Genomic DNA, 27,763 nt, shown 5'->3' on the forward strand with positions numbered 1-27,763 from the left:
AGATTCACTCTGTGTCTGACCCCAGGAGTGTGTGATGGGACGGTGTGGAGGGAGTTTCACTCTGTGTCTGACTCCGGGAGTGTGTGATGGGACGGTGTGGAGGGAGATTCACTCTGTGTCTGACCCCGGGAGTGTGTGATGGGACGGTGTGGAGGGAGCTTCACTCTGTGTCTGACCCCGGGAGTGTGTGATGGGACAGTGTGGAGGGAGTTTCACTCTGTTTCTGACCCCGGGAGTGTGTGATGGGACGGTGTGGAGGGAGTTTCACTCTCTGTCTGACCCCGGGAGTGTGTGATGGGACAGTGTGGAGGGAGATTCACTCTGTGTCTGACCCCGGGAGTGTGTGATGGGACGGTGTGGAGGGAGTTTCACTCTGTGTCTGACCCCGGGAGTGTGTGCTGGGACGTGGAATCCGATATTATATCTAATTCTGAGAATCTCTCTTACAGAAACTGTTGGCTGAGGAATGAACTCTGCTGAGAATGTTCTGGAACCCTGTGTAAAATTTCTGTAGAATAAAGCCATCAGCAAACTCTGTACAGTGGTGTTGTCATTATTTTAACAGGATGTCCCAACAGCCTCCATGCAGGGTCACTCACCCCTGTCCTCCTGTTATTAACCCCCACCCGCTGCATCCCGCAATCCCTCTACCCTTCCCGGCTCTCTCACCAACCAGAGCACCCTCCCCCATATCCTTCCTCCCCACTCTTCGTTTTCCACCCTCCACCCCCCCATCTGTCACTGTAAACACATCACATTGACCACACTCAGTCTGATACTGTACTCCTGTACGCACTTTATTTCAAAGACATCACCAGTGCTCCTTGTCCAGTCACTGACCGCTGGCAAATACATTCAATAATCTCTCAAGTAACATGTGGAGAGAGCGTCTCTCTGTGACTGACGGGTCGGTGCGGAGGGAGCTTCACTCTGTGACTGACGGGTCGGTGCGGAGGGAGCGTCTCTCTGTGACTGACGGGATGGTGTGGAGGGAGCGTCTCTCTGTGACTGACGGGTCGGTGCGGAGGGAGCGTCTCTCTGTAACTGACGGGTCGGTGCGGAGGGAGCTTCACTTTGTGACTGACGGGTCGGTGCGGAGGGAGCGTCTCTCTGTGACTGACGGGACGGTGTGGAGGGAGCGTCTCTCTGTGACTGACGGGACGGTGTGGAGGGAGCTTCACTCTGTGACTGACGGGATGGTCCGGAGGGAGCTTCACTCTCTAACTGACGGGTCGGTGCGGAGGGAGCTTCACTTTGTGACTGACGGGACGGTGCGGAGGGAGTTTCACTCTGTGACTGACGGGACGGTGCGGAGGGAACGTCACTCTGTGACTGACGGGACGGTGCGGAGGGAGCGTCTCTGTGACTGACGAGACGGTGCGGAGGGAGCGTCTCTGTGACTGACGGGACGGTGTGGAGGGAGCTTCACTCTGTGAGTGACGGGATGGTCCGGAGGGAGCTTCACTCTCTGACTGACGGGTCGGTGCGGAGGGAGCGTCACTCTGTGACTGACGGGACGGTGCGGAGGGAGCGTCTCTGTGACTGACGAGACGATGCGGATGGAGCGTCTCTGTGACTGACGGGACGGTGCGGCGGGAGTGTCACTCCGTTTCTGACGGGACGGTGCGAGGGAGCTTCACTCTGTGACTGACGGGAGGGTGCGGAGGGAGCTTCACTCTGTGACTGACGGGTCGGTGCGGAGGGAGCTTCACTCTGTGACTGACAGGAGGGTGCGGAGGGAGCTTCACTCTGTGACTGACGGGAGGGTGCGGAGGGAGCGTTTCTCTGTGACTGACGGGACGTTGCGGAGGGAGCGTCTCTCTGTGACTGACGGGAGGGTGCGGAGGGAGCCTTTCTCTGTGACTGACGGGACGGTGCGGAGGGGGCTTCACTCTGTGACTGACGGGTCGGTGCGGAGGGAGCTTCACTCTGTGACTGACGGGAGGGTGCGGAGGGAGCGTCTCTCTGTGACTGACGGGAGGGTGCGGAGGGAGCGTTTCTCTGTGACTGACGGGACGGTGCGGAGGGGGCTTCACTCTGTGACTGACGGGTCGGTGCGGAGGGAGCTTCACTCTGTGACTGACGGGAGGGTGCGGAGGGAGCGTCTCTCTGTGACTGACGGGAGGGTGCGGAGGGAGCGTTTCTCTGTGACTGACGGGAGGGTGCGGAGGGGGCTTCACTCTGTGACTGACGGGAGGGTGCGGAGGGAGCTTCACTCTGTGACTGACGGGACGGTGCGGAGGGAGCTTCACTCTGTGACTGACGGGAGGATGCGGAGGGAGCTTCACTCTGTGACTGACGGGACGGTGCGGAGGGAGTTTCACTCTGTGACTGACGGGACGGTGCGGAGGGAGCTTCACTCTGTGACTGACGGGAGGGTGCGAGGGAGCGTCTCTCTGTGACTGACGGGTCGGTGCGGAGGGAGTTTCACTCTGTGACTGACGGGAGGGTGCGGAGGGAGCTTCACTCTGTGACTGACGGGACGGTGCGGAGGGAGTTTCACTCTCTGACTGACGGGAGGGTGCGGAGGGAGCTTCACTCTGTGACTGACGGGAGGGTGCGGAGGGAGCATCTCTCTGTGACTGACGGGAGGGTGCGGAGGGAGTTTCACTCTCTGACTGACGGGAGGGTGCGGAGGGAGTTTCACTCTGTGACTGACGGGACGGTGCGGAGGGAGCTTCACTCTGTGACTGACGGGAGGGTGCGGAGGGAGTTTCTCTCTGTGACTGACGGGAGGGTGCGGAGGGAGTTTCACTCTCTGACTGACGGGAGGGTGCGGAGGGAGTTTCACTCTGTGACGGACGGGACGGTGCGGAGGGAGCATCTCTCTGTGACTGACGGGAGGGTGCGGAGGGAGCGTCTCTCTGTGACTGACGGGAGGGTGCGAGGGAGCGTCTCTCTGTGACTGACGGGTCGGTGCGGAGGGAGTTTCACTCTGTGACTGACGGGAGGGTGCGGAGGGAGCTTCACTCTCTGACTGACGGGACGGTGCGGAGGGAGTTTCACTCTCTGACTGACGGGAGGGTGCGGAGGGAGCTTCACTCTGTGACTGACGGGAGGGTGCGGAAAGCTTCACTCTGTGACTGACGGGACGGTGCGGAGGGAGTTTCACTCTCTGACTGACGGGAGGGTGCGGAGGGAGCTTCACTCTGTGACTGACGGGAGGGTGCGGAGGGAGCATCTCTCTGTGACTGACGGGAGGGTGCGGAGGGAGTTTCACTCTCTGACTGACGGGAGGGTGCGGAGGGAGTTTCACTCTGTGACTGACGGGACGGTGCGGAGGGAGCTTCACTCTGTGACTGACGGGAGGGTGCGGAGGGAGTTTCTCTCTGTGACTGACGGGAGGGTGCGGAGGGAGCATCTCTCTGTGACTGACGGGACGGTGCGGAGGGAGTTTCACTCTGTGACTGACGGGAGGGTGCGGAGGGAGTTTCACTCTCTGACTGACGGGAGGGTGCGGAGGGAGCTTCACTCTGTGACTGACGGGAGGGTGCGGAGGGAGCATCTCTCTGTGACTGACGGGAGGGTGCGGAGGGAGTTTCACTCTCTGACTGACGGGAGGGTGCGGAGGGAGTTTCACTCTGTGACTGACGGGACGGTGCGGAGGGAGCTTCACTCTGTGACTGACGGGAGGGTGCGGAGGGAGTTTCTCTCTGTGACTGACGGGAGGGTGCGGAGGGAGTTTCACTCTCTGACTGACGGGAGGGTGCGGAGGGAGTTTCACTCTGTGACGGACGGGACGGTGCGGAGGGAGCATCTCTCTGTGACTGACGGGAGGGTGCGGAGGGAGCGTCTCTCTGTGACTGACGGGAGGGTGCGAGGGAGCGTCTCTCTGTGACTGACGGGTCGGTGCGGAGGGAGTTTCACTCTGTGACTGACGGGAGGGTGCGGAGGGAGCTTCACTCTCTGACTGACGGGACGGTGCGGAGGGAGTTTCACTCTCTGACTGACGGGAGGGTGCGGAGGGAGCTTCACTCTGTGACTGACGGGAGGGTGCGGAGGGAGCTTCACTCTGTGACTGACGGGACGGTGCGGAGGGAGTTTCACTCTCTGACTGACGGGAGGGTGCGGAGGGAGCTTCACTCTGTGACTGACGGGAGGGTGCGGAGGGAGCATCTCTCTGTGACTGACGGGAGGGTGCGGAGGGAGTTTCACTCTCTGACTGACGGGAGGGTGCGGAGGGAGTTTCACTCTGTGACTGACGGGACGGTGCGGAGGGAGCTTCACTCTGTGACTGACGGGAGGGTGCGGAGGGAGTTTCACTCTCTGACTGACGGGAGGGTGCGGAGGGAGCTTCACTCTGTGACTGACGGGAGGGTGCGGAGGGAGCTTCACTCTGTGACTGACGGGACGGTGCGGAGGGAGTTTCACTCTCTGACTGACGGGAGGGTGCGGAGGGAGCTTCACTCTGTGACTGACGGGAGGGTGCGGAGGGAGCATCTCTCTGTGACTGACGGGAGGGTGCGGAGGGAGTTTCACTCTCTGACTGACGGGAGGGTGCGGAGGGAGTTTCACTCTGTGACTGACGGGACGGTGCGGAGGGAGCTTCACTCTGTGACTGACGGGAGGGTGCGGAGGGAGTTTCTCTCTGTGACTGACGGGAGGGTGCGGAGGGAGCATCTCTCTGTGACTGACGGGACGGTGCGGAGGGAGTTTCACTCTGTGACTGACGGGAGGGTGCGGAGGGAGTTTCACTCTCTGACTGACGGGAGGGTGCGGAGGGAGTTTCACTCTGTGACTGACGGGACGGTGCGGAGGGAGCTTCACTCTGTGACTGACGGGAGGGTGCGGAGGGAGTTTCTCTCTGTGACTGACGGGAGGGTGCGGAGGGAGTTTCACTCTCTGACTGACGGGAGGGTGCGGAGGGAGTTTCACTCTGTGACGGACGGGACGGTGCGGAGGGAGCATCTCTCTGTGACTGACGGGAGGGTGCGGAGGGAGCGTCTCTCTGTGACTGACGGGTCGGTACGGAGGGAGCTTCACTCTGTAGATGGGGATCGTCCCGTGTCGAGTGTGGGTCAGTAATTCTCCACTGGGACACTCTCTCAGGCGACCCAGAGTTGAACGGGCCTGTGATGTGCTCCTTCCTCACTCGCCCGGTCCCATCCACGTTCTGGTCTCTCTCAGCCCGGGGTGGTCCCGGGGAGACTCTGGGTCAGGGTGGGGCCTGGATGTAGGAGGCAGAAAGGAGATGTCAAGGGCCGGTCATCCCAGTCCCCTCGCCATTGACCCTACCCCTTCTCCCTTCAAACGCCCCCAGCCCTCCTCCCCACTCTCACCTTCCCCATCTCCCTCCCTCTCCCGTCGATTCTTGGGCCCAATCCCGTTGCTATGGCGATGGGGCATGACGGGCCATCTGGTTGCCGTAGGAACAGGCTTTGATCTGGGCCATCAGCAGTTTCCATGGTAACGGGTTTGCGTTGGACGTCACTCCCTGGGACACGCAGACCGACTTCGGTGCTTGGGGGCTGCTTGGTGCTCCCTCCCGTTTCTATAGTAACAGACTGTCGGGGGCTCTGTTGACTCACTCCTGTTGCCATGGTGATAGGCTTCGTCAGTCCTACTTCCATGGGCGAAGACAAGTTGCCATGGTAATGTGGCTGGGACGATTGTATTGGCCGACTGGAGACAGGATCCAGCTGGACCGGACCGGCCCAGTCGAGTCTCGATAAAGACAGAGCCTGGGGTCCCAGCAGATTCCCCTCCCCACCCCACAAGCCCCCCAGCCCCCGTTCCGCCCTGTCCTGTCCTGGGTAGCCCAGTAGAGCCCTCACCTGCGGCTGTCGGCATTAGGATCCCGAAGGGATAGATGTTCTGGAGCTGGAGAGCGGCCTGTGTGGCCGGCGGAATTTCCAGTCCGGATCCTGGGGAGCGAGAGGGGGAAAGCTGAAATCAAGGGGTTCAGATCGCTCATACTACAAGCCCCGAATCACTGGATCGGATCCCAGCCTGTAACCCACTCCCGGGCATCTGTTATTCTCTATATAAACCACCGAACCCCTGGATCAGATCCCAGCCTGTAACCCACTCCCAGGGATCTGTTATTTGACAGATAAACCCCCTGAACTCCTGGATCAGATCCCAGCCTGTAACCCACTCCCAGGGATCTGTTATTTGACAGATAAACCCCCTGAACTCCTGGATCAGATCCCAGCCTGTAACCCACTCCCGGGGATCTGTTATTCTATATATAAACCCCCAAACCCCTGGATCAGATCCCAGCCTGTAACCCACTCCCGGGGATCTGTTATTCTATATATAAACCCCGAACCCCTGGATCAGATCCCAGCCTGTAACCCACTCCCAGGGATCTGTTATTCTCTATATAAACCCCGAACCCCTGGATCAGATCCCAGTCTGTAATCCACTCCCAGAGATCTGTTATTCTATATATAAACCCCCGAACCCCCGGATCAGATCCCAGGCTGTAACCCACTCCCGGGGATCTGTTATTCTATATATAAACCCCTGAACCCCTGGATCAGATCCCAGCCTGTAACCCACTCCCAGGGATCTGTTATTTGACAGATAAACCCCCTGAACTCCTGGATCAGATCCCAGACTGTAACCCACTCCCAGGGATCTGTTATTCTCTATATAAACCCCGAACCCCTGGATCAGATCCCAGCCTGTAACCCACTCCCGGGGATCTGTTATTCTATATATAAACCCCCTGAACCCCTGGATCGGATCCCAGCCTGTAACCCACTCCCAGGGATCTGTTATTCTCTATATAAACCCCGAACCCCTGGATCAGATCCCAGTCTGTAATCCACTCCCAGAGATCTGTTATTCTATATATAAACCCCTCAAATACCGGGATCGGATTGCAGCCTGTAACCTACGCCCGGGAATCTGTCATTCTATATAAAAACCCCCGAACTCCTGGACCAGATCTCATCCTGTAACCCACTCCCGGGGATCTGTCATTCTATATATAAACCCCTGAACCCCTGGATCAGATCCCAATCTGTAACCTATGGCCGGAGATCTGTTATTCTATTATACATATAGATCCCCTGGATCAGATGTAATCCACTACCGGGAATCTTTCGTTACATAAACGCTCTGAACCGCCGGATTAGCCCCGGAACTCGTTCCCCCCTCCACCCGCTCCGTCGAGCAGACCAGGCCTACCCTTAGCGAGGCGAGCCATCAGCTGGAGACGACTGCTGGGTCCCAAGCTGATCCCGGGGCGCTCCGTGTCCTCGGTGTCCAGGACGGAGGCGGCGGGGTCCGGCTCCCAGCGATCCGTCACCGGGCTCAGCCTCAGCGGCTTCCCCGCCAGCTCGAAGCCCTGCAGCTGCTGCAGAGCCCGCCGTGCACACTCCGAATCCGCAAACTGCTCCGCGGGGAGGCGGGAGGAAGGGAGAAGGTTCAGGCCGCTTGTCTCACCCCTCGCCTCCCCTCCCACCCGTCGGAAAGAATCAGGGGCCCGTGTGGTGGCGGCGAAACGAAGTGGGGCTGGCGGAGGGGCGGAGGGGCGGTAGCGACAGAGTTGGGGGAGACGGACGGTGAGCGGGGTGAGGATGGGGGGAGGGTTGGTGTGAGGGATATAGGATGGAGAGGTGAGGGGGAGTTCCCAGTGCTGCGGGGTGTGAGGGGGGACACTCACCGTGACGAACCCGTATCCCTTGGAAATTCCGGTCTGTGGGTCCTTAATCAGGTGCAGACTGTCAATCTGTAGGGTTAGAGGCGGGGAGAATCAGTGGGTGACTGTGAGGGAAGAGAGGGAGGGAGAGGAGCAGAGGGATGTGAACGGGGGACTGAGGTGGACAGAGAGGGAACGGAGGAGAGGGTGGCAGGGAATAGGTCAGGAGGAAGGGAGCTCCCACCTTGCCGAAGGGCGTGAAGATTGCCCTCAGCATGTCCTGGGTGATGTTGGCATGGAGCGATCCCACGTAGAGCCTGAGCGGACCATCTCCCGCAATCTGCGGGTGTCCGACCCCGGGGTCTGGACGGTTCTTCTCTGCCTGGCGGTGGGGAGAGGTAAGTAGGTGGTCAGTCAGCCTGGCTCAGGGTGTACCGGAAGATACCGTCACCTTCCCCCACCCCCATCCCGCGAAACTCCTTCCTTCGTCAAGCTCCCCCCCCCACCCACTCAGCCTCCCCGCCCCATCGTGCTCGCTGCCCCACGCCCTCCCTACCTGGGATGCCTGAATGATGATGGGGACTCCTAATAATTTTGTTCCGGAGAGACTGATCGCCTGCGGGACGCTGTCTACACTGTAAAACTCCACATACGCAATGCCCTTCGATCGCCGGGAGCTGCGGTCCGATATGATCTTCACGTCACGGACCTGCCAGAGAACCAAGGCGTTAACGTCCTCCCCCATTACACACTCTCGGGGTCAGACACAGAGTGAAACTCCCTCCACACCCACCATCCCATCACACACTCCTGGGGTCAGACACAGAGTGAAACTCCCTCCACCCGTCGCATCACACACTCCAGGGGTCAGACACAGAGTGAATCTCCCTCCACACCGTCCCATCACACACACCCGGGGTCAGACACAGAGTGAAACTCCCTCCACACCCACCATCCCATCACACACTCCCGGGGTCAGACACAGAGTGAATCTCCCTCCACACCATCCTATCACACACTCCTGGGGTCAGACACAGAGTGAAACTCCTTCCACCCGTCGCATCACACACTCCCGGGGTCAGACACACAGTGAAACTCCCTCCACACCGTCCCATCACACACTCCCGGGGTCAGACACAGAGTGAAACTCCCTCCACACCGTCCCATCACACACACCCGGGGTCAGACACAGAGTGAAGCTCCCTCCACACCGTCCCATCACACATCACTATTCCTGACCTTTCCGACGGAGGAGAAGAAACGTTCCAGATCCCCGGGTCGGATCTGTCCTGAGAGTTGTAAGCAGAGAATGGTGCACGCATCTCGCTCTTCTAGAGTGCGTCCGTATACACGGTCCCTGTCCAAGAGAGAGAGGCACTGTGAGGGAGAATCGGAGCATCCTCTCCGTCAGCCCCTGCTCAGTGACACCACCCTTCCCCAAACCCCTCACTTTCTCTGTGACCCCCGCAGCCCCTTCCATTCCGCCTCTCCCGTCCCCGTGACCCTTTCCATACATTCCTCTCCGTCTCCCTGCCCCTTCACCCCACTTGAGACACCCTCTCCCTACACAGCACCCTATCTCTGTGAGCCCCCCCTCCCTGTTCCTCGTTCCGCAGGGGACCAGCCCGCTGAATTCCGTGACCCTGCTTTGGGAGCCAGACGCCGGATTTCTAAACCGGGGCGAGCGCGTGTGGTCCAGGCACGGCTCTGCAGCCGGAGCCGGAGCCGGAGCCGGAGCCGCCGTTCGCCCATTTGACTGGGATTTTCACCTGCTGATGCTCCTGGACCTGTAGCGAGGGCTCCTGCTCCTGCTAAACCTCGGGCTCCGGCTGTGCGATGCGTGGTGCCTGCAAGAGGTGGGCAGCAGAGGTGAGGTGTGGAATCGCCCGGGGAGGGGGGTGGGGGGCGAATGTCAGGGTGGCTGCGGAGCGGCTCTTCCCACCTGTGCCTCGCCCGCTCCCTTCGGTGTCGCCCACGGTGGTCCCTGTGACGAGTGCGCCGGCCGCGCGTCCGCCCTCGCCGTCGGCTCCCGCTCCTCTTCCTCCGCCTCCGGGACCGATGCTGGGATGAGTACCGAGCACGCTCCGTGCTCCCACTGTGTGGGGATAGGGTAAAGAGAGGCAGGATGGCAGTGAACGAGAGCAGGAAAGAGAGAGAGAGAGGGGGCGAGAGGGGAACTGAGAGACACCGGTCAGTGGACAGATCTCCCCCTGAGAGACACCAGTCAATGTACAGATCTCCCCCTGAGAGACACTGGTCAGTGTACGGATATCACAAATATCTGTGGAATTCAGTGCCTGTTGAGGCCAAGTCATTGAGTATATTTAAATCAGAGGCTGGTGCATTGTCGATTAGCCAGGAGAAGGAGAAAGGGAGAGAGGGATACTAAATCAGGCGTACTGGAATGGCGGCGCAGACATCTGTCAGTGTGCAGATAGGAGAACAGGACATATCAGGAATACCTGCTGTGGCTCCTCAGTTGACTCCCACTCCGATCCCTGGACCTGCGGCATTCCCGACTCCCACTCCGATCCCTGGACCTGCGGCATTCCCGACTCCCACTCCGACTGCTGCGCTCACTGTGTCGACCGGAAATTGGAGGCTGGGAACAGGATCAGACGGCACATCCCCGCATCTATTGTTCCCTTCGACCCCCTACTCCCTCCCCGTCTCCGTGATCTCTCCCTCCCCGTCTCCGTGATCTCTCCCTCCCCGTCTCCGTGATCTCTCGCTCCCCTACACCCCTCCCCGTCTCCGTGATCTCTCCCTCCCCTACACCCCTCCCCGTCTCCGTGATCTCTCGCTCCCCTACACCCCTCCCCGTCTCCGTGATCTCTCCCTCCCCTACACCCCTCCCCGTCTCCGCGATCTCTCCCTCCCCGTCTCCGTCATCTCTCGCTCCCCTACACCCCTCCCCGTCTCCGTGATCTCTCCCTCCCCTACACCCCTCCCCGTCTCCGTGATCTCTCCCTCCCCTACACCCCTCCCCGTCTCCGTGATCTCTCCCTCCCCTACACCCCTGCCCGTCTCCGTGATCTCTCCCTCCCCTACACCCCTCCCCGTCTCCGCGATCTCTCCCTCCCCGTCTCCGTCATCTCTCGCTCCCCTACACCCCTCCCCGTCTCCGTGATCTCTCCCTCCCCTACACCCCTCCCCGTCTCCGTGATCTCTCCCTCCCCTACACCCCTGCCCGTCTCCGCGATCTCTCCCTCCCCTACACCCCTCCCCGTCTCCGCGATCTCTCCCTCCCCGTCTCCGTGATCTCTCCCTCCCCTACACCCCTCCCCGTCTCCGTGATCTCTCCCTCCCCGTCTCCGTGATCTCTCGCTCCCCTACACCCCTCCCCGTCTCCGCGATCTCTCCCTCCCCTACACCCCTCCCCGTCTCCGTGATCTCTCCCTCCCCTACACCCCTGCCCGTCTCCGCGATCTCTCCCTCCCCTACACCCCTCCCCGTCTCCGCGATCTCTCCCTCCCCGTCTCCGTGATCTCTCCCTCCCCTACACCCCTCCCCGTCTCCGTGATCTCTCCCTCCCCGTCTCCGTGATCTCTCCCTCCCCTACACCGCTCCCTGTCTCCGTGATCTCTCCCTCCCCGTCTCCGTGATCTCTCCCTCCCCTACACCCCTCCCTGTCTCCATGATCTCTCCCTCCCCGTCTCCGTGATCTCTCCCTCCCCTACACCCCTCCCCGTCTCCGCGATCTCTCCCTCCCCGTCTCCGCGATCTCTCCCTCCCCGTCTCCGTGATCTCTCCCTCCCCTACACCCCTCCCTGTCTCCATGATCTCTCCCTCCCCGTCTCCGTGATCTCTCGCTCCCCTACACCCCTCCCCGTCTCCGTGATCTCTCCCTCCCCTACACCCCTGCCCGTCTCCGCGATCTCTCCCTCCCCTACACCCCTCCCCGTCTCCGCGATCTCTCCCTCCCCGTCTCCGTGATCTCTCCCTCCCCTACACCCCTCCCTGTCTCCATGATCTCTCCCTCCCCGTCTCCGTGATCTCTCGCTCCCCTACACCCCTCCCCGTCTCCGTGATCTCTCCCTCCCCTACACCCCTCCCCGTCTCCGTGATCTCTCCCTCCCCTACACCCCTGCCCGTCTCCGCGATCTCTCCCTCCCCTACACCCCTCCCCGTCTCCGCGATCTCTACCTCCCCGTCTCCGTGATCTCTCCCTCCCCTACACCCCTCCCCGTCTCCGTGATCTCTCCCTCCCCGTCTCCGTGATCTCTCCCTCCCCTACACCCCTCCCTGTCTCCGTGATCTCTCCCTCCCCGTCTCCGTGATCTCTCCCTCCCCTACACCCCTGCCCGTCTCCGCGATCTCTCCCTCCCCTACACCCCTCCCCGTCTCCGCGATCTCTCCCTCCCCGTCTCCGTGAGCTCTCCCTCCCCTACACCCCTCCCTGTCTCCGTGATCTCTCCCTCCCCGTCTCCGTGATCTCTCGCTCCCCTACACCCCTCCCCGTCTCCGTGATCTCTCCCTCCCCTACACCCCTGCCCGTCTCCGCGATCTCTCCCTCCCCTACACCCCTCCCCGTCTCCGCGATCTCTCCCTCCCCGTCTCCGTGATCTCTCCCTCCCCTACACCCCTCCCCGTCTCCGTGATCTCTCCCTCCCCTACACCCCTCCCTGTCTCCATGATCTCTCCCTCCCCGTCTCCGTGATCTCTCCCTCCCCTACACCCCTCCCCGTGTCCGTGATCTCTCCCTCCCCGTCTCTGTGATCTCTCCCTCCCCTACACCCCTCCCCGTCTCCGTGATCTCTCCCTCCCCTACACCCCTCCCCGTCTCCGCGATCTCTTCCTCCCCTACACCCCTTCCCGTCTCCGTGATCTCTCCCTCCCCTACACCCCTCCCCGTGTCCGTGATCTCTCCCTCCCCGTCTCCGTGATCTCTCCCTCCCCTACACCCCTCCCCGTCTCCGTGATCTCTCCCTCCCCGTCTCCGTGATCTCTCCCTCCCCTACACCCCTCCCTGTCTCCGTGATCTCTCCCTCCCCGTCTCCGTGATCTCTCCCTCCCCTACACCCCTGCCCGTCTCCGCGATCTCTCCCTCCCCTACACCCCTCCCCGTCTCCGCGATCTCTCCCTCCCCGTCTCCGTGATCTCTCCCTCCCCTACACCCCTCCCTGTCTCCGTGATCTCTCCCTCCCCGTCTCCGTGATCTCTCGCTCCCCTACACCCCTCCCCGTCTCCGTGATCTCTCCCTCCCCTACACCCCTGCCCGTCTCCGCGATCTCTCCCTCCCCTACACCCCTCCCCGTCTCCGCGATCTCTTCCTCCCCGTCTCCGTGATCTCTCCCTCCCCTACACCCCTCCCCGTCTCCGTGATCTCTCCCTCCCCTACACCCCTCCCTGTCTCCATGATCTCTCCCTCCCCGTCTCCGTGATCTCTCCCTCCCCTACACCCCTCCCCGTGTCCGTGATCTCTCCCTCCCCGTCTCTGTGATCTCTCCCTCCCCTACACCCCTCCCCGTCTCCGTGATCTCTCCCTCCCCTACACCCCTCCCCGTCTCCGCGATCTCTTCCTCCCCTACACCCCTTCCCGTCTCCGTGATCTCTCCCTCCCCTACACCCCTCCCCGTCTCCGCGATCTCTCCCTCCCCGTCTCCGTGATCTCTCCCTCCCCTACACCCCTCCCCGTCTCCGTGATCTCTCCCTCCCCGTCTCCGTGATCTCTCCCTCCCCTACACCCCTCCCCGTGTCCGTGATCTCTCCCTCCCCGTCTCTGTGATCTCTCCCTCCCCTACACCCCTCCCCGTCTCCGTGATCTCTCCCTCCCCTACACCCCTCCCCGTCTCCGCGATCTCTTCCTCCCCTACACCCCTTCCCGTCTCCGTGATCTCTCCCTCCCCTACACCCCTCCCCGTGTCCGTGATCTCTCCCTCCCCGTCTCCGTGATCTCTCCCTCCCCTACACCCCTCCCCGTCTCCGTGATCTCTCCCTCCCCGTCTCCGTGATCTCTCCCTCCCCTACACCCCTCCCTGTCTCCGTGATCTCTCCCTCCCCGTCTCCGTGATCTCTCCCTCCCCTACACCCCTGCCCGTCTCCGCGATCTCTCCCTCCCCTACACCCCTCCCCGTCTCCGCGATCTCTCCCTCCCCGTCTCCGTGATCTCTCCCTCCCCTACACCCCTCCCTGTCTCCGTGATCTCTCCCTCCCCGTCTCCGTGATCTCTCGCTCCCCTACACCCCTCCCCGTCTCCGTGATCTCTCCCTCCCCTACACCCCTGCCCGTCTCCGCGATCTCTCCCTCCCCTACACCCCTCCCCGTCTCCGCGATCTCTCCCTCCCCGTCTCCGTGATCTCTCCCTCCCCTACACCCCTCCCCGTCTCCGTGATCTCTCCCTCCCCGTCTCCGTGATCTCTCCCTCCCCTACACCCCTCCCTGTCTCCATGATCTCTCCCTCCCCGTCTCCGTGATCTCTCCCTCCCCTACACCCCTCCCCGTGTCCGTGATCTCTCCCTCCCCGTCTCTGTGATCTCTCCCTCCCCTACACCCCTCCCCGTCTCCGTGATCTCTCCCTCCCCTACACCCCTCCCCGTCTCCGCGATCTCTTCCTCCCCTACACCCCTTCCCGTCTCCGTGATCTCTCCCTCCCCTACACCCCTCCCCGTGTCCGTGATCTCTCCCTCCCCTACACCCCTCCCCGTCTCCGTAATCTATCCCTCCCCGTCTCCGTGATGTCTCCCTCCCCGTCTCCGTGATCTAACTCTTCCCTACACTACACCCTCCCCTCTCCAACTCACTCCCCTCGCCTACACTCTTCCTCGTCCTCGTGACTCCTCTCTTTCCTACACCCCTCTCCTTCTCCGTCACTTCTCCCTCCCCTACAGCCTTTCCTATCTCCCTCAACCCCTCCCCTACATCCCCCTGCCTCCCCATCAGCCTTTCCCTTCTCCGTCACCCCCTTCCCTCCTCTACACCCCTTCCCATCTCCGTGACCCCTTCCTCTCCCTACACCCTTTCGCTTCTCGTGACACCCTGCTCCCCTACTCCCCTCCCCGTCTCCGTGACCCCCACCCTACCCTACAGACCTCCGCGTCTGGTTACCCCTCCCTCCCCTACACCCCTCTCCGTCTCCGAGACCGTCTTGCATCCCTACCCGTATCTGTGACCTCTTCTGGTCCCTACCACTCCCCCCGCCCCACGACTTTGTAATAACGGACACTGTCCCATCCGGATTTGGGACTCTCCCCCACCCCCCCTCACCTGCCGGTGTTTCCTTTGACCTGTTCCTTCTTGTTCAGGTGCTTCTCCTGGGTGGCAGAGAGGGAATTACTGAGCCTCCCTTCCCGACAGGTTCTCCCGACTGCGGGCGGGCCACAGGGCAGCGGACAATTCCCGGGCCTTGTCCGCGTCCGGCCTTCCCCTTCCTCCTGCGCTCCCCCCCCCTCGCCTCTGCATGCTCCTCCCCAGGGCTTTCCGGGATCGGATGGGATGTGGGGAGTGGTCTGTTTGGGAATGAACCCCAGGTACGGGATCAGATTGTATCGCGCAGTGTGGAATTGGGAATGGACCTCGGGAATTTGGGAAGGTGTCACAACTGTGGGTGGGATCAGGGCGTGGGAAGTGGTTGGGATTGGGGAGAAATTGGGATTGGCAATCAGATGGAGAAGGGGGTAACAGATTGAACTGGATTTGGGAATGGGAATTAGGAGAGGTGAGAGTGGAAACGAGGGAGAAGGGGCGGTATTGGAAAGCGGTGTGATTGATATAGATTGGGAATCGATATGGGATTGGGGGTACAAATGGGAATCAGATTGGGTTTGCGCAAGGGAAAGTGACAGGGAAAGGAACAAGATCCAGGAATGATAACGGGATTTCCATTCGGGAGTGGAATTCGTGAAAGGGTTTGGACTGCGGGAAGTGCAAAGGGGGTTTGGAATTGGGGATGGGACGGGTGGAGGGATGGGATTGGAAAGGAAAATTGGGATTGAGTGTGAAAGCGTCAGTGGGAAGGGCGGTTAAGATTTGCAAGCAGGTGGGATCGGGAAGAGGGGACTAGGGAAGGGCCGGGGATAGTAGGTGGGAATTCCAGGGGAAGGGTCATTGAGAAAGGGTTGAGAACGGGAAGGGGCGCAGGGAAAGGTGAAGGAATTGGGATGGAGAGGGAAAACGGGAGACACCTGGAAACCTACCGCGCCTCCACACAAACATTCTCGCACACCCCCCTCTCTCGTGCAGCGAATCTGGACGCTCTGAGGGAACCTCGGGGAAGGAGCCGCAAGGAGGGAGGTTGTTGGGCTGAGCAGCAGAGGCGGAAGAGGCCGGGAGGTGGGGTGGGGGTGTGGAGAAGTGCAGACCCCGACTGCTGGAAGGGGGGTCTCCCACCCTCCTCCACCAGCACCCCCCGACACTCGCTCACGTACAGTACCTGGGATCTTGCTATGCATCACCACGGGGCAATGTCTCGGTGCATCCTAACCCTGCGGCAACACAGTACATTCAAGAGAGAGAAGAAAATGGTCAAACGGTTTGCAGTGAACAGCTGGGAGGGTGAGGGAAGGTACGGAGGGAGAGGGAAGGTGAAGGAGGGAGAGGAAAGGTAGGGAGGGTGAGGGAAGGTAAGGGAGGGAGAGGAAAGGTAAGGGAGGGAGAGGGAAGGGAGGGAGAGGAAATGTAAGGGAGGAAGATGGAAGGTAAGGGGGGTAAGGGAAGGTAGGGAGGGTGAGGGAAGGTACGGAGGGTGAGGGAAGGTGAGGGAGGGAGAGGAAAGGTAAGGGAGGGAGAGGAAAGGTAGGGAGGGAGATGGAAGGTAAGGGAGGGTAAGGGAAGGTAAGGGAGGGAGAGGGAAGGTAGGGAGGGTGAGGGAAGGTAAGGGAGGGAGAGGCAAAGGAGGTAGAGGAAAGGTAGGGAGGGAGATGGAAGGTAAGGGAGGGTGAGGGAAGGTAAGGGAGGGAGAGGGAAGGTAGGGAGGGTGAAGGAAGGTAAGGGAGGGAGATGGAAGGGAGGGAGAGGAAAGGTAGGGAGGGAGAGGGAAGGGAGGAAGAGGAAAGGTAAGGGAGGGAGATGGAAGGTAAGGGGGGTAAGGGAAGGTAGGGAGGGTGAGGGAAGGTACGGAGGGTGAGGGAAGGTGAGGGAGGGAGAGGAAAGGTGAGGGAGGGAGAGGAAAGGTAAGGGAGGGAAGGGGAAGGGAGGGAGAGGAAAGGTAGGGAGGGAGATGGAAGGTAAGGGGGGTAAGGAAAGATAAGGGAGGGTGATGGAAGGTAAGGGAGGGAGAGGGAAGGTAGGGAGGGTGAGGGAAGGTAAGGGAGAGAGAGGGAAGGTAGGGAGAGTGAGGGAAGGTAAGGGAGGGAGAGGCAAAGGAGGGAGAGGAAAGGTAGGGAGGGAGATGGAAGGTAAGGGAGGGTAAGGGAAGGTAAGGGTGGGTGAGGGAAGGTACGGAGGGTGAGGGAAGGTGAGGGAGGGAGAGGAAAGGTAAGGGAGGGAGAGGAAAGGTAGGGAGGGAGATGGAAGGTAAGGGAGGGTAAGGGAAGGTAAGGGAGGGAGAGGGAAGGTAGGGAGGGTGAGGGAAGGTAAGGGAGGGAGAGGCAAAGGAGGGAGAGGAAAGGTAGGGAGGGAGATGGAAGGTAAGGGAGGGTGAGGGAAGGTAAGGGAGGGAGAGGGAAGGTAGGGAGGGTGAAGGAAGGTAAGGGAGGGAGATGGAAGGGAGGGAGAGGAAAGGTAGGGAGGGAGAGGGAAGGGAGGAAGAGGAAAGGTAAGGGAGGGAGATGGAAGGTAAGGGGGGTAAGGGAAGGTAGGGAGGGTGAGGGAAGGTACGGAGGGTGAGGGAAGGTGAGGGAGGGAGAGGAAAGGTGAGGGAGGGAGAGGAAAGGTAAGGGAGGGAAGGGGAAGGGAGGGAGAGGAAAGGTAGGGAGGGAGATGGAAGGTAAGGGGGGTAAGGAAAGATAAGGGAGGGTGATGGAAGGTAAGGGAGGGAGAGGGAAGGTAGGGAGGGTGAGGGAAGGTAAGGGAGAGAGAGGGAAGGTAGGGAGAGTGAGGGAAGGTAAGGGAGGGAGAGGCAAAGGAGGGAGAGGAAAGGTAGGGAGGGAGATGGAAGGTAAGGGAGGGTAAGGGAAGGTAAGGGTGGGTGAGGGAAGGTGAGGGAGAGGAACGGTAAGGGAGGGTGAGATCTGTTGCTGGAGATAGTAGGGTGGCGGGGGGGGAGGGTGTTGGGACGGGGATGGGTGCAGCTTGATAGGGCGTGTCAGATTCCGTGGGACTGTTGCTGGTGTGACAACCTCACAACACGTAACGTGACGTGTTGACATAGAAAATCCTAATGGGTCCGGACGTTGACAGAGGAATTCCCAATGGCGAGAGGAGGGATGATTGTGGGGTGGGTGGGGGTGAAGGAGTGGAGAGGGGTGGGTGGGAGTGGGGAACAACTTCCAGGAACTCTGAGAGCCAAGGAACCAGGAGCCCGAGAGGGAGGAGGTGGCGGGCTTTAAACAGTCCGCCCGTTACCTTCTTCTGGTAGGGAGCTTCCAACATCGCCTCGATGACGAGGTCAAAATCGTCCGACGATGACATCATCCACTGGTCCGGAAGGGACGTCTGGCCTGGGAAACGTAACAGAGACCTGCGCCAACGAGGTCGGTAAATACCCGCTCAACACATCACCGGTATACAGTATCAGAGTACCAGCACGCCCTGATTCCCTGTAACCCACTCCCGGGGATCTGTGATTCTATATATAAACCCCCCGGAACCCCTGGATCAGAAGCCAGCCGGTACCCCACTCCCGGGGATCTATTATTCTTTATATAAACTTCTGGATCAGATCCCAGCCTGTAACCCACTCCCAGGGATCTGTTATTCTATATATAAACTCCTGGATCAGATCCCAGCCTGTAACCCACTCCCGGGGATCTGTTATTCTATATATAATCCCCGAACCCCTGGATCAGATCCCAGCCTGTAACCCACTCCCAGAGATCCGTTATTCTATATACAAACCTCTGAACCCGTGGATCAGATCCCAGCCTGTAACCCACTCCCAGGGATCTGTTATTCTATATATAATCCCCGAACCCCTGGATCAGATCCCAGCCTGTAACCCACTCCCAGAGATCCGTTATTCTATATACAAACCTCTGAACCCCTGGATCAGATCCCAGCCTGTAACCCACTCCCAGAGATCCGTTATTCTATATACAAACCTCTGAACCCGTGGATCAGATCCCAGCCTGTAACCCACTCCCAGAGATCTGTTATTCTATATATAAACCCCCGAACCCCTGGATCAGATCCCAGCCTGTAACTCAGAATTTCGGTGGGGTTTGTATATGGAACAACAGAGACGCGGGACTGGGTTACAAGATGGATCTAGACTAGGGTTCGCAGGGTTATGTACAGAATAACCGTGTCCCCGGGAATGGGTTACAGGCCGGGATTTGATCCGGGGGATCGGAGTGAGTTAACGCGTGAAATGATACCTTGAGAGAAAAATCATCGGCCTCCGGAGATCAGTTATTCAATATATAATCCCACAAACTCGCAATCTCTCTCCCTCTCTTCCTCACCTTTCTATCTCTAAATCCCTTCTGCTCTCTCTTTCTTTCCAACTTCTACACCTGTTCATTTCTCCTTCACTCCCTCGCTTCCTGCCCTTTCTCCATCTCCCCCTCCTCATCCCCCTCCCTTGAGCCCCAGGCTCTTACCTTGCTCTCCCACCCTCTGCTCCCGAACCCCCTGCTCTCCTTTGCGGAAGGGGTCCCGCGTGTGGACTCTCGGGGGCTACGCCCGGTGCAGAATCTTCCTGGGTGGTTCCGGGACCGGCAGCTGGGAGCTGGGAGCCCACGAAAGCTGGCTGAGCGGAGGGACCCCCGTCCTGACCACACTGGATTTGATCCACGGCTGCTGACGACTCCGGGGGTAGGCGGGCAGGGAGGGAGAGGCGGGGAGACGGCTGAAGGCTACAATATTCCGAGAGTCCGGAACGCCGGGGGATGTTGTTTACACCGGGAGGAAGTTCCGATCGACTCAAGGTCGTTGAATTAACACGCTGGAGATTAAGCCTCAGCATAAGGTTACACCGTCTAGCCACACGGGAGAGGGGGTGGGGTGGGGAGAGTCGTATTATCACTGGGATCATCCCTCGATTCACTCCCCACACCCCGACCCCGCCATCACCTGGACCCTCACCGAAGGAGCATCGGCTTCTCGCCAAACACGCGAACAAACTTCCACAGATGTCTCGTTGGGAATATGCGGACTGGTCTGGTACGGCAGCTCGAACGCGCAGGAACGTGAGAAGCCGAAATCAGGCGCGGACCCAACGCAATAGATCACCCGCACATCCCTCCCCACCACCGGGAGTATCTACAGGAGGCGCCGCCTCAAGCAGGCAACACCCACCGTCAAAGATTCCCCCTCCCCCGCCCCCGCCCAATCCGCGCCACGCCACCTTCTCACAGCTCCCATCGCGCAGCAGGTACAGGACCCACCAGGAACCATTCGGCTCCTGAGCCAATTTACGCAACTCCGATCACTGCCTCGGCCCAGCAACACTGTGACAACTTTACATTGGCAACAGAATTCTTTTTGTACTCTATTCTTTATTTTTTGTAAACACTGTGCATGATTTATATTTAATTTTTAAGTTCCTGGGTGTCCACATCTCAGAGGATTTGTCCTGGGTCCAACATGTCCTAATTGCGCCGCAGACCTATACATTCCTATGCAACTCATTAACATAAATTATGTATAATAGAGTCCCCTTTGGTGCAATCACAAAGAAGGCAATCCGGTGACGACGCAAACACGAGGAAATCTGCAGATGCTGCGATTTCAAGCAACACACATAAAAATTGCTGGTGAACGCAGCAGGCCAGGCAGCATCTCTGGGAAGAGGGAACATGTTTCGAGCCGAGACCCTTCGTCAGGACTAACTGAAGGAAGAGTTAATAAGAGATTTGAAAGTTGGAGGGGGAGGGGGAGATCCAAAATGATAGGAGAAGACAGGAGGGGGAGGGATGGAGCCAAGAGCTGGACAGGTGATAGGCAAAAGGGGATACGAGAGGATCATGGGACAGGAGGTCCAGGAAGAAAGACGGGGGGGGGGGAACCCAGAGGATGGGCAAGGGGTATAGTGAGGGGGACAGAGGGAGAAAAAGGAGAGTGAGAGAAAGAATGTGTGTATAAAAATAAATAACGGATGGGGTACGAGGGGGAGGTGGGGCATTAGCGAAAGTTAGAGAAGTCAATGTTCATGCCATCAGGTTGGAGGCTATCCAGACGGAATGTAAGGTGTTGTTCCTCCAGCCTGAGTGTGGCTTCATCTTTACAGTAGAGGAGGCCGTGGAGAGACATGTCAGAATGGGAATGGGACGTGGAATTAAAATGTGTGGCCACTGGGAGATCCTCGTCAGGAGTCTGAGGAGATTTGTTACGTCACCAAATTTCTACAGATGTATGAAGAGAGCATTCTGACTGACTCCCACCCCCGAGGCTCCAATGCACAAGACTGAAGAAGGCTACAGACCGTCAGCTCCATCCCGGGCACAATCCTCCCCACCATGGGGGCATCTCCAAGAGGCGGCGTACCATGAAAGCAAAGAGCCCACCGTTCGGGACAGGCCACCTTCTCCCGTCGGGCAGGCGTACAGAAGCCTGAAGCCTTACACGACCAAGTACAGGAACAGCTCCTTCCCTTCAACCAATCGGTTCATGCACCAGCCGGCACAGCCCTGATCACTTCCTCAGTGCGGTAACACCTTGGAAGACAACAGTCGCTTTTGTTCTAATTGTGTTTTCTTGTAAAATTCGTGCACAACTCACGCCTTCCTTGCGAGTGCTGCTTTTCTGATACTGTGTACCCGTGATGCTGCCGCGCGTTTTCCGTTGCGCCTGCCCACGCGTGCAGTCGTGCACACTTGGCTTCGACATGGAGAGGCAGCGGTAGGGCAGACCCCCGGTATCTGTGTCGCCAGAGGTCGAAATGTGTAACACCAGAGGGCATGTATTTAGGGTGAGAAGGGGGTAAATTCAAAGAGAATAACGGGGCAACTGTTCTCCCATAATGTTGTGCCGATCTTGATGCCTCATTACTATATATCCTACATTTTATTGTGTTTTTCAAATTATTCTTTGTCCTTTAGCCTGTGTTTTTGTGCCGCACTGGATCACCAGTAACAAGTTTTCATTCTCCTTTACACTGAGAATGGCATTAAACCATTTTGGTAAACGCTCCAATCCCTCAGTATTCATCAGCCTCTCCGAAACCCTTAAACTCCATCAAAAGTGCCATCCCAGGCACCTATCACTGTCCGCGTCGTTAAACTTTCCCGATCTCACATCGCTACCCTGGGGGAAAAGATTCTGACTCTCTGCCTCCCTTAATTGCAAAAAGAACACTTCGATCAGGTCTCCCCTCCGCCTCCGCCGCTGCAGAGTGAACCACGAAGCGTGTCCAGACTCTCGTCAGGGCTCAGACCCTCGAATCCAGGCAGCGTTCGGGTGAACCGCTTATCCTTCCCGTAATGGGGAGCCCACAACTGCAAGTGCTGTCTGACTAAAGTCTTCTATAAGCGCAGCAGGACTTCCTTATCCTGGAAACCGGTCCCCTGTCAATGGCATACGTCTCTTTTATCACCTTCGAAAGCTCTTGACGGGGATGTTGCCTGGATTGGGGAGCATGCCTTATGAGAATAGGTTGAGTGAACTCGGCCTTTTCTCCTTGGAGCAACGGAGGATGAGGGGAGACCTGATAGAGGTGTATAAGATGATGAGAGACATTGATCGTATGGATAGTCAGAGGCTTTTCCCCAGGGCTGAAATGGCTAACACGAGGGGGCATAGTTTTAAGGTGCTTGGAAGCAGGTACACGAGGGATGTCAGGGGTGAGTTCCTCCCACTGAGAGTGGTGGGTGCGTGCAATGCACTGCCAGCGACGTTTGTAGACGTGGATACAATGGGGTCTTTTAAGAGACTCTGAGAAAGATACACGAGCTTCGAAAGAAAGAGGACTATGCAGGAGGGAATTCCAGGCAGTTTCTGGAGTAGTTCCATGGTCGGCACAACGTTGATTAACCACTCACGAGGTCACTCCCAGTGACTGCAGACTTACAACAGTGAATGGGAGGGGCCTGTTAACTGAATGGGAGGGGCCTGTTGTGATGGGGTCCTGAATTACCCCTATTAACTGTGCTTTTAAAAGAGAGAGAGAGAGGTGTCCAACACAGACACCTTGTTATTAAGAGAGAGGGAGGCGAAGACTGCTTTGAGATGCTGTTATGGTTTCTCTGCAGCACTTTTACACTTCTGCAGGGACACTGCCAGCTTCTGAGTTCCTGCAGAGAGAGAAGGGAGGAGCTACTTGATGGACAGCTGGTGTTCAGCACGGTGAGATAAATAGGTCAGCTGGTAGACTGACAGACACATGGTTTTGGACACTGGATGAGCTTTGTTGTGCCCACAGAAAGGTGGGTTTTGGAGGATCGATCAGTGGCTCTCGCAGTGTGAAAAGGGTGTGACTGGTGGGGAGTTATTCGTGTGTCTAACTCTCGCCTGGGTCGATAATTCTACCACAGAAGAACGGCACCCTTTGTTGTGGTCACAGTCGGTGACTTCTAAAGGATTTCGGAGGACAACGAGAAGATCCACGGCATCAGCTCACCTGAAGAACCAAACACCTCTCTCTCTCCATCACTGCTCAACTCAATACCAGGAACTGAACTGAACTTTACTCATCACCGTAAGACGGTATCCACTTACCCCTAGGCTTCAAGAAACTTGGTTTCTATATCTGCACACTTTTATACATATATATCATCATTGCTAACCTGTTTGATATATCTGAAATTACATTACTGTATTGCATAGTTACTAATAAATACCATTAGTTAGCAGCAATACCGGACTCCAAAGTGTTTTACATTTCTGCTGGTTCTTTAACCCGTCACGGGGTACGTGACACTGATAACAGTGAACGGGAGGGGCCTGATGACAGTGAATGGGAGGGGCCTGATAACAGTGAATGGGAGGGGCCTGATAACAGCGAATGGGAGGGGCCTGATAACAGTGAATGGGAGGGGCCTGATGACAGTGAATGGGAGGGGCCTGATAACAGTGAACGGGAGGGGTCTGATAACAGTGAACGGGAGGGGCCTGATGACAGTGAACGGGAGGGGCCTGGTGAGAGTTTGTGGAACGTAAGTACCGAGGAGGACAAGCGCAGAGTTTGCGGAGGGCAGCCTCACAGGAAGACGGGCGCTGGCACGCTGGCCTTCACCCGTCAGGGCATTGGGTACAGGCGTTGGGTCGTCACATTACCGCTGTATAAGACCCTGGTGACACCTCACCTAGAGTACTGTGTCCAGTTTTGGTCACGCAGTTATTAAACTGGAGATAGTGCATAAAAGATTTAGGATGTTGTCGGGACTGAGCTACAGACGGAGGTCGGGACTTTATTCCTTGGAGCGTAGGACACTGAGATGACCTTATAGAGGGAGATTATCAGTGGCATAGTCACGGTTCCTTCTCCCGGGACTGGAAAATCAGTGCGGGCGAAACGGTAGTGTAGTGGTTACATCACCAGAGACTCGGGTTCAATTCCCGCCGCTGCCTGTACGTTGTCCCCGTGACCGCCTGGGTTTCCTCCGGGTGCTCCGGTTTCTTCCAAAGACATACCGGTTGATAAGTTAATTACCAGGCTAGGGTTAAATCGGGAGTTGCCGGGCCGCGCGAAGGGCTGAAAGCGCCTATTCCGCGCTGTATCTCTCTAAATGAACTGGAGGAGAGAGCGATGACAGTCGGGGAATGATGTATTAGGGACATTTAAGACTCTGAGATAGGCAGATGGATGAAAGGCACATTGAGAACTAGTGGGAGCGGAGGGGTAGAAAGACCTTGGGGCACATCGGAGCCCTTAGGGTCTAATCTGTGCAGGTCTACGATCTCCAGGAGGGGTGGTGCAAATAGCAATTTATTTATTTCCAAACGACATTCACCAGTTCTGGAGGTGTACGCTTTAAGTTCAATTCAAGAGTCGAGTTTATTGCCCCCCACCCCTGGGGATAACTTACAGACGACAACAAGTACGGACCGTTCAGAGACCTTACATTCCGCCGGCCGGCGGTGTCCACGCTCTTGTTCACCGCTGCGTCCCAAAGTCTTCTCGTTCCCGGGATAAATCCAACCCGACACCTGATCCCAAACACATCGTACGCGCTTCGTGTCCCCAGCCGGGGATCCAATGGGGATACGGGATGCCATGTCTCCGAGAGGGAGAAAAGTTTCCAGGCGAGGTGGAGGAGAGCGGGCGGCTGCACCGTGGTACTCAGGAGAAACCGACGCGGGCCAGGGCACCATCCGCGGAGTCGAGAGACGGTCAGCCGACGCTTCGGCTCGTGGGACCCTTGCTCCGGTCTCAGCTCCCGCTGTCCTCAGTCATTCGACCTCCGTCGCCTCCGGAAATAATCTCCAGCGAGGGGGGCAGAGGGTTGCCGAGATAAACCGCCGTCCGGTGCTATTTCACCGGCTCCGCACGCCGTTAGGACGTCAGGGTTAGGAAGGAATTAGCAGTGGTCGCGGCGAGGGCGTGCATACTCCAAACACAGCGCTGCCAGGTCGGGGAGCAGCGGCGAAACGACCGCTCTCCGACTGCGGACTTGCCAGAGTAGTGGCTTGCGCACCTCCCGAGGCGTCAGCCGGCTGTCCCGCTGCAGAACGTTCTGCAGGAACAGCCCGTTCGACAGTGAATAGGGCGTTACTCAGAACTACGGCCGACACGTTTGCCAAAGACTTCCCCGGCTTCGGCGCCTTGAGGTGAGCCCCGGGTCGTTCCACGCCCGCAAACACAATGGAGCGGCCGACGCCCCGCCCGATCACAGGGGTTCCGAGGGTGTGGGGGAAGAGGAGGAGAGGAGGCTCAGTGGTGAGCGTGTCGGTGCTGGGACAGATCGGGCAGCCGGGCGAAGATCGCGCCACACTCGGAGCAGGAGAAGGGACTCCCGGCGCCTCCGGGCTCCTGACTCCGGGCAGGGGGAGCGGGAGATACACCCCTCAGGAGCCGCTCCCCTTCCCGGTGGGTCCGCCGGTGCGAGGCCAGGTTGGAGGAGTTGGCGAAACGGCGGCCGCATTCAGGGCAGGCGTAGGGCCGTTCCCCGGTGTGGACCCTCCGGTGGGTGGCGAGGTAGGAGGATTGTGCGAAGGCCTTGCCGCATTCTGTGCAGGGGAAGGGCCGCTCGCCGGTGTGGACCCGGCGGTGGGCCAACAGGTCATAGGAACGGGGGAAGCGCTGCCCGCACACCAGGCAGCGGAAGGGCCGCTCGCCAGCGTGGACGCGCCGCCGGTGGGCCAGTAGTTCGGCCGAGCCCCCGAAGCAGCCCCCGCAGTCAGGGCACGGGCGCAGTGCGCTGGGCGAGTGGGTGCGCCGGTGTCGCCGCAGGTGCGAGGACTGCGCAAAGCGGCGACCGCACAGCGGACAAGCGAAGAGGCGCTCTCCGGTATGGACGCGCCGGTGCCGCAGAAGGTGGGAAGACTGGGCAAAGCGCTTTCCGCACTCATGGCACGGGTAGGGCCGCTCGCCGGTATGGACCCTACCATGGGTGAGCAGGTTGGCCGCTCGGCGGAAGCGCTTTCCACAGACAGGGCAGGTGAGCGGCTCCCTGCTGCTCCCTCCCATCTCGGGCGACATAACAGAGTCCGTCATGGCCTCAGGGGATTTCCCCCTCCCTCCCTCGGTCCAGAACCCAATGCCCAAGGACGTTCTCCCTTCTCTTCTTCCCGGACGACTCGGTACAGGAAATCGGCGGGCCGATCAGCGTCTGCGGATGGGTGGGTGGGAAATTCCTTCTCTTCGTTCCCCGGGCCGGAGGGGTGGAGACGTGTTGAACTCTCTATGATTGGGCCTCCGAAGGTCACCTCTGGAAAACTGCAGCCTACCTGCGATCCTGGGGAAGGGAAGGGGGGGGGGTTGTGGGAAGCAGGGTAACGGAGTTAGAAGGGGGCAACCGGTCGGGCGGATCCTCCCGCGCGGCACCTGATACAGCGCTTTCGGCCCGACTCGTTCAAGCCAACCTGATCTGGATCCATTTTCCTGCGTTTTGCCGGTTTCGCTCTAAACCTTTTCCGTCGGAGTACCTGTCCAAATGTCTTTTAAATGTTGTTAATGTACCTGCCTTAACCTCTTCCTCTGGAAGCTCGTTCCATATACGGACCAGCCTCTGTATGAAAAAATATGCCCCTTGGATCCCCATTAAATCTCTCCCTTCTCACCTTAAATCCGTTCCGTCTAGTTTTAAACTCCCCTACCCGGGGTAAATAACTTTACTCATCTACAGTATCTATATCTCATAATTTTATAAACTTGTGCCTTGTGCCTATCTCCACCTCTCTTCACCCTCTGAGCCTCCGGATCGGAGTTGCTCTCGATCAGCGCGGACTCCACTCCGTCAATGGCGACTACTGCTACCCACAAAGCCCTGCGCGCGTGAAACCGGTCTGCAGGCAAACCAATACCGCGCATGCGCACTGTCCGACAAAGGCCCCCCGCGGCTGCGGCAGCCAGCGGTCTCCGACCATCGCGTCTGGCTGCCGCCGACTTCACTGGAGCCTGTAGGTGGCGGTCAGTGCCCCCGGAACTCGACCGTCACCTTCCCCCCCGGGTCACCCGGCGCCCCCGCCATCGCTCACCCGTCCGCCGGCCGCACCCTATCGTGGCTTGCGCGCATGCTTGGAAGCCCCGACATGCGTACTGACCGGAAAACCGTTCCTGCGCCTCATTGCATAGACGTATTCCAGTGCGCAAAGTAGGCTGGGTAGTATAGCGGCCATTGACAACCAGCGCATCAACATCAGATTTATCAAAGTTCAAAATAACTCTATTATCAAAGTACATATATGTCACCATATGCAACCCTGAGATTGATTTTATTGCGGGTAATAACCATAATAGAATCAATTAAAGACCGCACTAACTTGGGCGCACTAACCAGTGTGCAAAAGACAACAAACTGCAAATGAATAAAGAAATTAATAATAAATAAGCAATAAATGTCGAGAACATGAGATGAAGAGTCTTGAAAGTACGTCCATAGGTTTCAGGAACATTCAATGATGGGGCAAGTGAGGTTGAGTGAAGTTATCCCCTTTTGTTCAAGAGCCTGATGGTTGAGGAGTAATAACTGTTCCTGAACCTGGTTTTGTGAATCCTAAGGCTCCTGTACCTTCTTCCTGATGGCGGTAGCGAGA

General features: G+C 58.6%; 3 protein-coding genes across 3 annotated transcripts in view; 1 reads left to right on the plus strand and 2 right to left on the minus strand.

Moving 5' to 3' along the window:
• The window catches only part of LOC134352691 (myosin-7), an 87,198-nt gene extending 86,661 nt beyond the window's left edge, over positions 1-537 (plus strand). The window contains exon 41 of the mRNA XM_063060080.1: positions 450-537. Within this exon, the coding sequence (XP_062916150.1) occupies positions 450-470 (21 nt within the window). The 3' untranslated portion in view covers positions 471-537. The remainder of the gene's footprint in view (positions 1-449) is intronic.
• Positions 538-4,832: 4,295 nt separating this feature from the next.
• LOC134353209 (probable RNA-binding protein 23) lies at positions 4,833-24,784 on the minus strand. Its single transcript, XM_063061226.1, has 14 exons — positions 24,595-24,784; positions 21,350-21,489; positions 19,231-19,574; positions 18,035-18,149; positions 10,054-10,193; positions 9,534-9,686; positions 9,361-9,438; positions 8,831-8,948; positions 8,148-8,300; positions 7,836-7,973; positions 7,616-7,681; positions 7,138-7,342; positions 5,775-5,864; positions 4,833-5,167 (listed from the first exon to the last, which is right to left on the minus strand). Exons 1-14 carry the CDS (start codon positions 24,782-24,784, stop codon positions 5,124-5,126), a joined length of 1,974 nt encoding a protein of 657 aa, XP_062917296.1. The 3' UTR covers positions 4,833-5,123.
• Positions 24,565-27,218, minus strand: LOC134352701 (zinc finger protein 239-like). The gene is made up of 2 exons (XM_063060099.1): positions 27,206-27,218; positions 24,565-26,463 (listed from the first exon to the last, which is right to left on the minus strand). Exon 2 carries the CDS (start codon positions 26,220-26,222, stop codon positions 25,440-25,442), a length of 783 nt encoding a protein of 260 aa, XP_062916169.1. The 5' UTR covers positions 26,223-26,463; positions 27,206-27,218; the 3' UTR covers positions 24,565-25,439.
• Between the last annotated feature and the right edge of the window lie 545 nt (positions 27,219-27,763).

This window comes from Mobula hypostoma, chromosome 10, assembly GCF_963921235.1.
Source record: "Mobula hypostoma chromosome 10, sMobHyp1.1, whole genome shotgun sequence".
Taxonomy (NCBI): domain Eukaryota; kingdom Metazoa; phylum Chordata; class Chondrichthyes; order Myliobatiformes; family Myliobatidae; genus Mobula; species Mobula hypostoma.

Bases quoted from the DNA above. Each gene is read 5' to 3' on its own strand.
- LOC134353209 (XM_063061226.1), bottom strand. From the start codon at position 24,784: ATGGCATCCCGTATCCCCATTGGATCCCCGGCTGGGGACACGAAGCGC. The intron at 18,150-19,230 runs GTAAGAGCCTGG...TCGTTGGCGCAG, and splicing joins GCAGAGGGTGGGAGAGCAAG to GTCTCTGTTACGTTTCCCAG. The intron at 5,865-7,137 runs GTAGGCCTGGTC...CTCGCTCCCCAG, and splicing joins GATGGCTCGCCTCGCTAAGG to GATCCGGACTGGAAATTCCG.
- LOC134352701 (XM_063060099.1), bottom strand. From the start codon at position 26,222: ATGACGGACTCTGTTATGTCGCCCGAGATGGGAGGGAGCAGCAGGGAG.